The sequence below is a fragment of the Camelina sativa genome, chromosome 6 (assembly GCF_000633955.1).
Source record: "Camelina sativa cultivar DH55 chromosome 6, Cs, whole genome shotgun sequence".
Lineage (NCBI taxonomy): Eukaryota > Viridiplantae > Streptophyta > Magnoliopsida > Brassicales > Brassicaceae > Camelina > Camelina sativa.
Genome location: NC_025690.1, coordinates 4,518,962 through 4,533,542, shown reverse-complemented (window position 1 = coordinate 4,533,542; position 14,581 = coordinate 4,518,962). Strand labels below are relative to the sequence as shown.

The 14,581-nt window shown below is 35.6% G+C and overlaps 3 protein-coding genes and 1 pseudogene across 4 annotated transcripts in view; 2 read left to right on the top strand and 2 right to left on the bottom strand.

Annotated features, from left to right (window-relative positions):
* Window positions 57-1,971, bottom strand: LOC104790398. Its single transcript, XM_010516148.2, has 7 exons — window positions 1,871-1,971; window positions 1,251-1,525; window positions 1,057-1,161; window positions 860-946; window positions 710-768; window positions 429-582; window positions 57-336 (listed from the first exon to the last, which is right to left on the bottom strand). Exons 2-7 carry the CDS (start codon window positions 1,509-1,511, stop codon window positions 265-267), a joined length of 738 nt encoding a protein of 245 aa, XP_010514450.1. The 5' UTR covers window positions 1,512-1,525; window positions 1,871-1,971; the 3' UTR covers window positions 57-264.
* Window positions 5,379-6,287, top strand: LOC104790397 (annotated as a pseudogene).
* Window positions 10,848-11,405, top strand: LOC104790396. Its single transcript, XM_010516146.2, has one exon. It carries the CDS (start codon window positions 10,993-10,995, stop codon window positions 11,398-11,400), a length of 408 nt encoding a protein of 135 aa, XP_010514448.1. The 5' UTR covers window positions 10,848-10,992; the 3' UTR covers window positions 11,401-11,405.
* The window catches only part of LOC104790395 (putative pectate lyase 11), a 3,899-nt gene continuing 2,500 nt past the window's right edge, over window positions 13,183-14,581 (bottom strand). Inside the window, exons 4-6 of one of the 2 annotated variants that reach the window (XM_010516144.2) lie at window positions 14,448-14,569; window positions 13,708-13,846; window positions 13,183-13,613 (exon numbers count right to left, since the gene is read on the bottom strand). In XM_010516144.2, the coding sequence (XP_010514446.1) occupies window positions 13,392-13,613; window positions 13,708-13,846; window positions 14,448-14,569 (483 nt within the window). In that variant the 3' untranslated portion in view covers window positions 13,183-13,391. The remainder of the gene's footprint in view (window positions 13,614-13,707; window positions 13,847-14,447; window positions 14,570-14,581) is intronic. The other variant, XM_010516145.2, reaches the window with a different exon arrangement.

Sequence of the window (14,581 nt, the reverse complement as noted above, 5' to 3'; positions counted from 1 at the left end):
AAAAAAAAAAAAAAAAAAAAAAAAAAAAAAAAAAAAAAAAAAAAAAATAGAGAGATTGTAAAACACCAAAATAATCTGCAGACCGTCTAACTCAATCTTTGACCTATCAAAGTCTTGCAAAAGCAGAACAGACAATCCATATAAGACCAAGTGCAACATGGCCTAATCATGAAAAAGAAAACTAATAAATATATGAAACCGGTTTAGCACATCAGAGTATCAGACCATCTTAGCAATCCTAACCATATATACAGCCTAAGTTAGCTAGGGCGCGAGCTTCTGGGCACTCTTGACTGCTCTTACATAGCAATGCAATCTCCATAACATGATGGTGTCCTGAAGAAAACACAGTTCGGTTGAAATGCTGTTAGTGTTCCATTTAAACTTACCACGACCAGAGAATCAATAGACTACGCATTGTGACTTACCGCCTTATCCAGGTTGACTACAACCTTATCATTGAAATCTCTGCCACATGATATGTCATGGTTTCCTACTATTTCAGCGACACGGTTGAGATTTCTTTCAGGCAGCTCCTTGATTGAGTTCTGAAGCTCCCGAATTTCACCATGAGTCATAGGTCTGTTGAGTTAACGACAATACATAAGCAACCAATAACAAAGAATGCTATCATTTTGATAAGGTAAACTCTTTAGCTGATCATATAATGGCACTAACTCTTTAGTCTAATTTAGACCAACACTTATACCTGCAAGTGGCCACAACATCGTCAAGAAGTTTCTCGAGCTCCTGCTGCATATTGTCCAGCTTTCAAAAAATAAAATAAAAACATATTAGATGTTTGATTTTTCCCGCAAGCTAACAATGCACAGTAGATTCAAAAGAAGAAGTTCATTACTTTGGACAGCAGAATACTAGAATACTGTGACGTTATGTTCTTGACCATATCAGGGTCAGAACTCAGAAGTAGCTGAATGTCATCTTCCTGAAGGTCATTTAAGAAAAGAAGAAAAGAGAATTACAAAACACCCGATTACAACAACAATGCCATGATGAAAACAAATGTGCATGTTTCAAGCAAGTGGATTAACATACTCTCTCCCTTCCGGATTCTTCAGGAACGAAATTGATCGGTGAGGATGACTGACATTTGTTCCCTAGCTGTGAAATCAGGTACATAGAGCTCACACATTCCTGCATCTGCAAACCAAATTACAATGATATCGAATACTCCTTCATCATACTAGCAACAAAACCATATCAGAAATAGCACTTTGATGTTAATGTACCTCATCAACCTCTGGAGTTAGATTCCTCACACACCGCCTTAGCAAGACATTCAAATTCTCTTTCTCGAAATTGGACATCCCAGCTCCTATGACACTCTCAGAATGTCTCTCACTGGCTTCTTGTTGTTGATCATGATGAGAAGAGATCCTCTCACCTTGAGACAAAAGCTCAGTTACTTGAGATCTGTAATTAGTAAAAGAGTCTGCTCTGTTTCTTTGGATTCCAGGTGACAGAGACGCTTCTGCTGTTCGTTTACGCATAGCTTTAATAAACACTGCAATGTGCACACAACACAATTTGAGAAAAGAAAAAAAAAAACAAAACAAAACTTGATAAAGCTATCATATAACATGCATCATTGAATCTATAATCAAACCATGTAACACACAATAATAACTATGAATTTATAAAACCCTAGAAGTTCTGATTACACAAGTTTCAATCCAAAACTTCAACAAAAGCTATGAATCTGAGAGTGCGAAATCGAATTGCAAATCAAAATTGAGAAATTTAGCGAACCAAATTGAGTATCGGAATCTCTACAGTGATAGGAATTGAAACGACGCTTGAGGGGAAAGAGGTAAAGGAAGGACAAAGATCAAGGAGACGCGAAACTCACCGTGAAAATATTGTCGTCGGAGATTATTGTTAATGACGGAGAAGCCGAAAAGGTTAAAAAGTGATTTTACGTTAACAATGCAGTGGTTACGTGTTTATGGAACACCTGAGTGAGTCGTGGGCCAATCATAAGCTTACGTTATGAATTGAGTATGATTGGGCCTCAATTTATATAGGCCTTAATGTTTTTTTTTGGTCAGTGATTTTAAACTGTTTGTTGACCGTTTTAACTTTGTTTGGTGTCAAGCGCGTAAACGGTAAAAACGGTGAAAATATTGAAACTGAGATATGAATGATATACTAGAGGCGACGGTGATGTAAGTGTGAAAGTCTAAAAAACTAAACTATGATCGACCCTGTTCGGAAACCTTGTCGACACATATCGATCAAAAAAAGTACAATGCTAGCGTTTGATATTGGAGACGCGCCCTGCAACTAAAGCCCTGTTCGTTTGTTAATCGCAGCGACCAACATTAGCGACACAAAATATAATGGAAAAACAGAAGGAGAGATGGAGATTAAATGAGTGAAGAGTCGCTACAACAGATCTGAAGTGAGAGAAAAAACAGAATTACAGTCGCTGGAAATTCCAGCGTCTACGGAATCATCGAAACAGAGTCGCCGCGACAGATCTTGATAAGAGAAGAAGGAGATATGAAGGAGAAACGAAGGAAAAACCCAGGCTTTTTCTGGGTCGCTATCGCTCATCGAGCGACACCAACGACCGATTTAGAATCACATAGATATTGCCAACACAAGTCGCGGTCGCTGATTATCGGCGATGAGATATGTGACGTTGAAAAACAAAAAACAAAAAAAAAGAGATGTGACGTACGTTGAAATTTGGGTGAATTTGTGTGATGACCAAAACAAAAAAAGGAACGAAGAATATAGCCTATCTAACGAAGTAAATTAAGTGAGTAAAAAAGATAGCAGTGAAGAACACGCGCAGGGAGAAGAAAAAAGGTGTGCTGATGTCATAACAAAATTGATTTTACCCCTCCTCATTTTAAGTCCTAATTTAATATTATAAAAATAACTAAATAAATCTTGCAATAGTTTAAAACCATAGATTTTTTATTTATATAACATGATTTGAATTTTGAAATTCTGATAAGAATTAATTAAAGTAAAAAATAGTGTCCATTTAAAATTTAAACTATATAGTATAGAATAAAATTAAATAGTATAGAACGAAACCTATTTAATAAAATAATTTTATAATAGTGGTAATGAGAGTACGGTACTAGTGGTGGTTATACGATACGGTGGTGGCTACAATAAACCCTAAACACTCTTTTGTAAACCCAAACCGACATATAATTTCGTTTAATTGTAAAATTTAAACCCTAAACACTATTTTATAAACTCAAACCGACATATAACTTTGTTTAATTGTAAAATCTAAACCCTAACCACTCTTCTATAAATCCAAACCGACATATAATTTTATTTAATTGTAAAATATAAACCCTAACCATTATTTTATAAACCCAAACCGACATATAATTTTGTTTAATTGTAAAATCTAAACCCTAACTACTCTTTTGTAAACCTAAAACGATATATAATTTTGTTTAATTATAAAATTTAAATGCCGAATTTAACAATTTCCGAAGAAATTACACTATACCCTAAGGGATGCAACATAGAGAACCCAAACTATCGAATTAAGCGCATACTAAAATTATGTTACAAGGAAATTAAATTAATAGTAGAATGGTTAGTGAATTAATTAAAGTTTTTTTGTTGGTTACTTCTGCCAATTTCCCAATTATTGCAATAGTTTCAGAAATTACACTATACCCTAAGGGATGCAACATAGAGAACCCAAACTATCGAATTAAGCGCATACTAAAATTAGGTTACAAGGGAATTAAATTAATAGTAGAATAAATATATTTTAAGAAAATGTAATAGAATATTATTGTATTCTATATAGGATAGTAGAATAAATAATTACATTATTTTAGTTACTTATTGAGTTAAAGTTGTTCAATAAAAAATCAAATAAAAATATAAAAGAAAATGTTTATTTTAAAATAAGATTGTGTAATCCAAATAATTTGTGTAAATAGATTTATGAAAATTGCCCTAGATTTTATTGTAAAGTATAAATGAATAAATAAGAGATAAAGAAGAAAATGAGAAAAATAAAGGAAAAAAAGAAAAAGAAAGGGAGGAGGGAATGCACATGAGAGAGAGTGTATTTAGCTGTTCATAATGTCATATGGGCAAAACTATCATTATTATAAAAAATATAAAAAATATTATAGAATGATGGTTAGTGAATTAATTAAAGTTTTTTTGTTGGTTACTTCTGCCAATTTCCCTTGAAATTTGTAGTCACTCCTTTTGATTGCACGAGAAGAAGAAGAACATGGTAGATAAAACAACTTAAATGAGTATTCAAACATATATACTAGGTAACTGGATTGACAAACATATATACAGAGATGTGACAAAGGTATTATGGTTGGTGTATTGAATAGTATTTTATATGGTTTGAGTTTTAACATCAAATCCTCAAAAAGTATTCAATAATAGTGGATTTTGAAGTAATTAGTTCAATAATATTTGATTTTATTAGACTTAAAAAAATCATAATTGAATAACATAGGATTTGTATTCAATATCACTTAAAATGATAGATTCAATACACATTTTTAACTCCTGTTTTTGGATTAAGCATACTATTATTTTTATTATAGTCTCTTCATGTTTTTTTTTTTGACATTATTTGCCTTTTATGGTATGTGTTGAAATTCTTTAGCTCTTTTTTTTATGATATCTTATACAATAAAAAATAAATAAAAAGTTATTCAAAATAAGCTATGGAATATTAACATGTAGCATTATTCATTTGTGACATTTATATGTTCTTCTCAAATTAACGAAAATTCTAACAGCTTATACTCAGGCTTTAACAACCGATCAGCAGTAAGCTTATTAACAATCATCAATGATTCGAGTGACTGGTTTTTTAGCTATCAGAATCCCAAGCTCGCTCCAAATTCTCTTTCGGGATTCGAGTGACTGGTTTTTTAGCTATCAGAATCCGCTCAACGAGTATAAAGCAATAAAGTGTTTAACTAACACTAAGCATAACCATACCAACAAGAGGATTCTAACCTACCAAACAAAAGCACGACTCTATTTTAAACTTCCACTTCATACGTGATAACTGGTATCAACTTTTAATTTCTTAGTTTTTTTTTTAGTAGAAACTACAAATTTGATACCACAAAATTATTCTTGAAATTGAATAGAATTACAATAGTCAGTGTCACGTGTTCTAAATTGTCTCTTGAAAATTACAAATTACCATCACCACATGTTCTCTCTTTTACTAACAAAAGATGAAACCAATGATATTTTTAAGACAAGTTCCGATGGACTCGGTCAACCAAAACTTCGGTCAACTCTTTAGAAATCCCCTATAAATTAAATTTTGCTTTCCTTAATTTCTCCAAAATCACTCTTTTCTTTTCTTTCACCTTTACCATAAAAAAAACACTCGATCGAGAGACACAAGAAGAAGACGTAATAGACCATACCACATAAAAAAAAAAACATATTCACACACATCTTTACAAACAAAATGACAATGACACTTAAACTCCTATCTCTCGCCGTAGCCGCTTTGGCCGTAACCGCAGTCTTCGCCGCCGATCCACCAACACCGGCAAGCGCACCTAAAGCCAACGGCGGGAAAAACTCGACCTCTCCTTCTCCCGCGGCTTCAGCATCCCCAAAAGCAACCGCCTCCCCCCCAACCTCGCCACCTACGGCTGCTCCGACCATGGCCAAGAAAAACTCCACCGCAACTCCAAGCCCTTCCCCATCTTCAGGCAGCGGCAACACCGCAAAGTCTCCGAAGTCATCATCAGCCAAAACTCCCGCTGCAAGTCCTGACTCAAGTTCCGACGATTCTTCCGAAGGTCCTTCCAGCTCGTCCGATGCACCAACCGCCTCCTCTCCGCCAGCTCCTACTCCAGACATGTCTCCATCGTCCGACGGAGCTGGCGCTAGTGACGTCCCTGAAGCTTCGCCTCCGACCGGAAGAGCCTCATTGCTCGAGATCTCTCTCTCCGGCTCTATTCTCACCGCCGTTGCATGGCTCTTCTTCATATAATTTGAATATCACTATTTTTTTGGGGCTTTCATATTAAGACTATATTATACGTTCCATATCAATTTTTTCGGTTTATATTAAAACAGTTCTCGCTCCGATCCGATTTGTAACACGTTAAATTCACGTGCATAGTACGGAGGTTAGGATTTGATGTTGTTATAAAATGTTTAGTTTGTGTTCTTTATGATTTATGTAACCTTTAGTCATTATATCAATAACCATGATATTCTGATCATGGTTCGAAGGGTCTATTTGTATTTTAATTACATCCATTTTTTTTTAATGATCCTTGCATGGCTAGTATATATAATAACATCTTTTTAGTGGACAGCAATGCAGAACATCGTTAAAAAATGGAAAGATCTAATTTAATAATTAAAAATTAAAATTGCAAAACCATCGAGATTCCGTTTAATTATTATTAGGTTGAGTATAGCTTGGCAAACTATAGACCAAATCAACAAAAAAAAAAACCAGCTATTAACGAAAAATAGTTAGATATAGAATAATTATATTGCGAAAAAGAGAAGAAAAGAAAACTAGAGTCATAAGTTTAATATATATAATAGAGATTTCTATAATAATATTACAAAAAACGGGTTGAATTTTTTCTTTTTGGTATCAGAGTGCTTACGGTCAACTATAGCTTGTTAAGTTGATGTTTGGGATTGCATGTGATTTAGTCAATAGTGTGTGGCATGAGTCCTATAACATCCTCTGCGAGTCCTCAATGAGATTTCACGGTAAGTTGTATGTTTGTGTATGCAGTTTGTTGTTTGCTTAGCCTTCTGTGTTTGGTAGTGCATATTGTTAGAAGTGGAGTTGTTGCTTATCGTGGTCATGGATGTTGTCGTGGTCATGGCCGTGATCATGGTAGGGGCAGAGGTCTAGTTGCCAGCGAGGATGTCGATCAGAGTGTGAACGCAAAGGGCATCGACGAGTCGCAGGCTTTCCAGAAGGGGTCAGTGAGTGTGGCCAGTGGTGGTGCCGATAGGACCGTATGCGCCGATGAATTCGGTATGGGCGGTGTTGGTGCCAAGTTGGTCGGTGGTACTGGAGTTCCGGGTGCGAGATTTCCAGTAGGTGGATCCTCTGGTGGACGTGTTGACCTGGCGAGCTTGTTGGAGCGGTTGCCGAGAGTTATACCGGCACAGGCTCCGATGGAGCGGCCTGTGGTGGCAGAGGTGCAGCAGCCAATGGCTGCAGGTGCAAGATCCCATTCCCATTATGTTACCATGTTGAGGGAGATGGGCATGATCAGTATGGAGTGGGTTCTCGGGCGGTACCGACCCTACTGTTGTGGATGCATGGAGGATGAGAGTGGAAAGTAACTTCCAGTCTCTCAGATGTCATCAGGAGTTTTGGGGGACATAGGGGTCCATAACCTGATAGGCTATGATCATTTATGGTGGAGGTCAGTGGCTGCCATAAGGGTGCAGAGGGAGATAACTTGGGTTGATTTCGTGGAGGAGTTCAACTGCAAGTACTTCCTTCATGAGACACTAGAACGGTTGGAGGTGCAAGTCATGTAGTTGTCTTAGGGGACTCTGGTTGTGCGTGAGTGGACGTGGAGTTTAGTCGGCTTATGATGTATGGGGGCTGGGCGATGGATTCCGAGGAGGCAAAGGTCAGGAGTTTCATGAGGCCCCTTCCGAATTATTTGAGGGTCCACTGTAGAGGGCGGAGCTATGCTAAGGGGACGAAGCTGGTTGAGATCGCAGTTGTGGTTGAGGAGGATATCCAAACACATGCTAGTAAGGGCGACAAGCCTACGCAGGAAACCAAGAGAAAGTGTGAGGCTACTTAGAGACCGAATGGTGCGGGATGCTACGAGTGCGATAGCATGGACCACAAGGTGGTGAACTTTCTACAGAGAGTCGAGTAGCGGGCAGTGCTGGAGCAGCGGGCGGATACCCGAGTGTGCTACCATTTCAGGGAGACGATGCGTATAAAGCCTCGTTGGCCCAAGTTGTACCAGATGGCAGTAGCAGCGGTGCATGCTGAAGGACAACCATGAGTGCAGCTGGGTGTGCAACCGGTGGGACGGATCAAGCTGACGTCATGAGTGTACTCGACCGTGGAGATAGGCGGAACTAGTGCACGAGCGATAACATGTATAACTTCTGAGACTCAGAATTTGTAGATTCAGTAGTTCAGATATTATGTTTTGTCTGTGATAGAATGTTAGGTTTTTAGCACATGAGGTTTGTGTAGGGACCTTATTGGTGGGTGGGTTTACGTCCCACGTCATATTTGATTCTAGAGCAACCCATTGCTTCATTATCCTGGAGTGCGCGAAGAGCGCCAATATCATTGGAGATCCCGAAGAGCGAGGGAAATTGTAAGAGTTGCGGGAGGAAAGTTTCTGAGAGTCCTTGGACGGGCGAGTAGAGTTGATATTCAGATTGCAGGAGGGTCGAGGCTAGAGGATTTGCTTATCAGCTCCGTGGAGTTGTATGATGTTATCCTAGGGATGGATTGGTTGCATCGATACATGGTTCAGCTGGATTGTCATCGGGGTAGAGTGGAGTTTGAGCGAGCCAGGAAGGGGAGTTGTTATTTAAGGGAAACAACTTCTAGGAGTCTTGTGATTTCAGCCATGCAGGAAGGGAAGATGATCGAGAAGGGGCGGGAGACCTATCTAATTACAATCTCGATGTCGGAGTCAGTGGGACAACCTACAGTTAGCGGTATTCAGGTTGTGGAGGAGTTCAGGGATGTGTTCCAATCGTTGCAGGGGTTACCACCATCTTGGTCTGATCCCTTCATGATTGAGGCGGCTTCAGGATAGCTCCAATAGAGATGGCAGAGTTGAATAAGCAGCTGGAGGATCTTTTGAGAAAGGGTTTCATCCATCCTAGCATGTCACCATTGAGAGTGTCGATGTTGTTCGTTAAGATGAAAGACGGGAGTTTCTGCTTGTGCATTGATTACTGGGCTTTAAACCGGGTCACTGTGAAGAACAAGTACCTTCTTCCCATGATCGATGAGTTGTTGGATCAGTTGAGGGATTCTACTTTGTTCTCTAAGATTGATCTGGTGTTGGGCTATCATAATATCCCGATAGATGAGGCGAATGAGAGGAAGACAACATTCAGGGGGAGGTATGGGCATTATGAGTTTGTGGTGATGTCGTTCGGGTTGACTAACGAGCCAGCAGCGTTCATGAGATTGATGAATAGCGTCTTCTGAGAGTTTCTGGATGTTTCTGTCATCATTTTCATCAACAATATCTTGGTTTATTCTAAGAGTCTTGAGGAGCATGCAGTGCATCTGAGAGCAGTTATGGAGAAGCTGTGGGAGCAAAAACTGTATGCTAAGTTGAGCAAGTGCAGTTTCTGGCAGCTGAAGCTAGGATTCTTGGGTCACATTGTTTATGCAAAGGGAGTTTCAGTGGATCCAGAGAAGATTCAGGCCATTAGGGAGTGCCAGAGAAGAATGTGCAGTTTCTGCTGACTACCACGCTGGTGTTGGCACTACTAGAGCAGAATGAGCCTTACGTATACAAATGCTTCTGGATTTGGTTTGGAATGTGTGCTGATGCAGCAGGAAAATGTTATTTCCTACGTTTCGCGACAGTGTCAGAAGCATGAAGCCAATTACCCTATCAAATAATTAATAATATTATTAATAATTAAGAGAAACTTTTGTTTCAAATATGATTTTTTCTCCATATTATATTAATGGAAAAATATTTAAGTATATAAATAAATAAAATAGAAAAATATTTAAGTATATAAATTTTGGTATATTAATGTGAACATATTTCTAATAATTATGAGAGAAAATATGACATATGTCAAATATTAGCATTGCCAAATGTCAAAATATGAGAGCAAGTTTAGAAGAAACCTTACCATATTTTTAAAAAATATTAGAAAATAAATAAAATGGACAAATATTTAAGAAGTATATAAATTTATTGTGGTATATTAATGTGACCATATTGCTTATGATTAAGAGAGAAAGAAGATGACACATGTCAAATATTAGGATTGCAAATGTCAAAATATTATAGCAAGTTTAGATAAACCTTAGCATATTTTTTAAAAAAATATTGGAAAATAAATAAAATAGAAAAATATTCAAGAAGTATAGAAATTAATCGTGGTATATCAATGTGAATAAATTGGTAATAATTAAGAGAGAAAAAGATCACACATGTCAAATATTAGCATAGAGAAGTTATTCTTGGTAAAATTAATGAAAATGTAAAAATTGAGAAAATATATATATTTATTAATTTTTAATTATCATAAGTAGAGAAATAAATTCTGATAAATTAGTGTAAATAATTAATTAAGATAAACTTTTGGTTTCATATATGAATTTCTTCTCCACATTATATTAATAATAAAAGTGCGGAGAAAAAATAAATAAAATATTGGAAAATAAATAAAATAGATAAATATTTAAAAGTATATAAATTAATTGTGGTATATTAATGTGAACATATTGCTAATAACTAATAGTGAAAAAAGATGACTCATATCAAATATTAGAATTGCCAAATGTCAAAATATTAGATCAAGTTTAAAGGAAATCTTATCATATTATATAAGATGGTTTGTGTATTGTTTTCCCTTATTCACATTACATCTACATTGCATATGAAACAAACAAACTAGTTAAAAATACCCTAACCAAGTAACCATATTCTAAAAATAGTTAAAATTTATAACCATTTTCTAATATATAGAGAACCAGAAACAGTTCATGAACACAAATATGAGTTAAAAAAAACAACTCCTAACCGTAAAATAGCAACTAGCTCACCAATCAAAAACCTCCATCTCCTATACAAGTTTAAATTCTCATCATTCTCCATTTCCCCATTCAATTTAATTCTCCTTGATTGTTTAGTCAATCTGCTTAATTTGAGAACCTCACAAGAATCATCTTATATTCAAACTAGCTAAATAATATAACCCCAAAAAGTTCTACACGATAAAGAGCTTAGGGGATCAATATCAACACACATATATACGATGGCCAACCAATTCTTCCTCGTCTCCTTTTTCGTACTTCTCGCTGTCGTTAATGGAATCTCAGCAGCTGATTCTGGAAAGTCTCAACCGCCATCTTCATCAAAGACCCTTGCTGACAACAAAGCAACAACAGATATCTCTACAAAGAACTTGATAGATAGTCTTGGTCCATCTCAAGATTATCCGGATTACGAAATCCCCTTAGAACTTGCACCAGACGGTGTCACAGTAGTGGGGGATTACGTTCCCATTAGTACCGACGAAAGCAGAAAAAGTATTACCGATACGCTTGCACAACCTGAATCGGATCAGGAGGATGGCGAAAGGTCGAGCTCCGACTCTAGATCTTCTTCAACCGTTTTGGCTGTTGTTGTTGCGGTGGGAGGAGCCAGCTTATTTTTCTTTTGAAACGGACAAAGATATATGATGTTGTTCGATCAATCATAGAGTGTGCAACATGATATACTTATTATTTGTGTAACGTCAAATTTGATTTTGCGTTGAGCCTTTTTTTAATATTATTTATTTATGTCAACCGGAAAATTCTTTAATAATATGTTGAAATAGCATAATAACCTCAGTGTCATGTATTCGAAATAACAAGATAAACGTAATCATGCATGGAAAATAAAACTGTAGAAAATACCCTGTTTCTTAGCCCAAACATCCGCTATAATCTAGTAGATGATCGATGAGTTCATACAATCTTTGCGCCTTCAAAAGGTGTCTTCCAACTACTTTGAAGTTAAAGACTTTCAAAACCATTGCCGTCCATCAGATTCACCAAGTTTGACAATCACCTTCATATACCATCTTCATGTATCATACATTTTTGCATTGCAATAATAAGGTTTTTTTTATGTCATGTATTCGATTGGATACACGTTAGGTTTGATACATATACATTTTTTAAATATTGCATTCAAATGGTTATAAGTTATTCGGTGTTTTTATCTTTGTATAAAATGTATTACTAATATAAGCCATTATATTGAAAATTAGGTATATTATTAGAATAATCTTTTTATTTTCTACAACAATTTTTTAAAAATATATTAAATTTAAAATTTATTTTGAGCACCAAATGTCCGATTATATAAGTCACAAAACATTTGAACCAAAGCCTTATGTGACCCAAATGGCGCATGACTCTTGAATTCAAGGTTATTTTTCTCAATATTTATTTACTGGTTTAGTATAATACTTTTAAAATACATAAAGAAATTAACCGTGACCAAAAAACAAAAAAAAAAACAAAAAGTTAAGTAAAAATACTAGGCTTATTAAACAATTAATTACTTTTGTTTTCCACATAATGACATTTGTTACATCGTTTATTTTCAAAACAAAATTCCAAAATGTAAGCATGAAAATATATACTATTTCTTTTTTTAAACCGAAACAAAATAGCACGTTTTTTTGCAAAAAAATCACATATTAGTGTACCAAAATTAAGTAATTCCTCTGTTTTTCATAGTTTGATGTTTAGTAATTTTCACATATATTAAAACAAAATAAATATAATTTATTTATTATTATATACTTTTTCTTTTAATTATTTAAAATGGTCCTTTTTCTTTCTCACATATCTCTTCTCTTTTCTATTTTCCTACTTTTTACTCAAATATATAACTAAAATAAAATAAAAATACATATTAAAAACTTGAAAAAATCAATCTTTTAGGAACAAAAAAAATTCCCTAAAACCTCGAACTATGAGAGACAGATAGAATATTAATTAACTATCAAGACAAAATCTATATCCAACTCATAGCATGGAGGACAAGAAGAATGTGTGTACTGTCTGAGAAAATTGGACGTAAACAGCATCCTGTTGCGTTTGAACGTGTTGCCGACAACTTTATGGCGTTGGCCCGTTTTTTTATGTCAACTCCATCGATCCACAAACAATGTTCCCTTCTTCGTGATTGTTCTTCGTGATTGGCTGAACAAAATCTTTTTTGACAAACTTTACTGTATATAGTGGGTTCATGTTATAGTATTGAAGTTTCTTTCTCAAATTACTTAAAAATAAAAGTTCCACCTTACGGTAGTTAAGGTAGAATGAAAACTTTGTAATAATTACAAAAATCTTTTACAAGGATTTAGCGCAAAAGAGGTCGCAAATAATATTGGTATATGGTTGATGCATGTTAAAAACAAAAACAAAAAAACGAAAGGATGTTTGCTAGCTTGAAAATTATATTGATATTAAACTTAAAAATCATCAATCTCTCGCATATGCCTAGAGACATAGCAGACGCATTACACATATAACATTACATTTTAAAGCACTTCACCTTAGAAAGAAAAAATCTCTTACCATTTGTTAAACATACGCACCATTGCAAAAGACAATGATCCAATAAATATCTTCTCTCTTAATGATTTCATTATCATTAACAACGACGGCCTCGCCGACAACTCAAAGTGCCTGCCGTCGTCGTGATGGAACCCACAAGTGACGATGGCCTAGCACTCAGGCTTGAAGCTCTTGCATAAGTCGAAGGTGCTTCGGCACCCGACTCCCGGAAATAAGCTCCGTTCAACAACATATCTCCTTCCGATCTCCAGTTCCAGTCTCTCCATTGGCTCTCGGGTGCATCTTCATGTTTAGTTACCTATCCATATAAATTACAAGTAAATATATATTTATGAACATAAGATATTAAACATTTATGAAAATAATCTATCCATATTGATTATGTACTGTACCTCTTTATTAAATCGGGTGTTCGGGGCGAGAAACCTATTGCCTTGGCTATATATCGTCGGAGAAGCACTTCCTCCAATTGCATACATTTCCCAGTGAGTATAATCATTGTTCACTACATGGAAATATCCATGCCTGCACCTGTTTAATTATTTATAACCAAAACCATAAACATTAGCATTTTACTAACCTTTTCCTTTCAATTTTTATGGTTTAAAACAATTGAAAAAATGTTCTCTCTCTTAGTTTTCTCGAATTTCTCATATCAATATTATTTAAGTTTTTATGATCTCCCTATATCCAATGTACGAATATAACAAACGTCAAAATTAGCATTTCCAAGCATATATATAAAAAGTATAAACAAATAATACACATATACACTCAATTCTGCATTGGCATATATACCGCTATCATCTTTCTCTTATTAATCCACTGGAATTAAGTGGAAACGAATACGAAGATATAACGAATATGGCCGACACTTGTTTTTGATTTAGTGGTACAATATATTCATCAATTCGTATCTCATTTAATAAAAAGAATCTTCTATATATGGTGGTTAAAAGGTCTCATTCCGCTTTTGTTGACTTCTTCCATACTCTATACTATAGTCCCTAAAGTGAAGCTTTCACATTCAAACTACTCTTTATACGCGTGCTTCGCATACAAGCCTAATATAAATGTATTCTAACTACTATTGATACATATGTGTGCACGCAATGAAGGGTAAAAGAATTACCGTGGCATTCTTTGAACGAGTCCTTCTCCGAAATGGTTAAACGCAATTGTGACTTGCATGTTCTTGTCCTGCGTGTAACTATCGCTATGCCCTAAAAGCATGACCTTGTCATGGTGAGTCATGTGGTTGTTCGA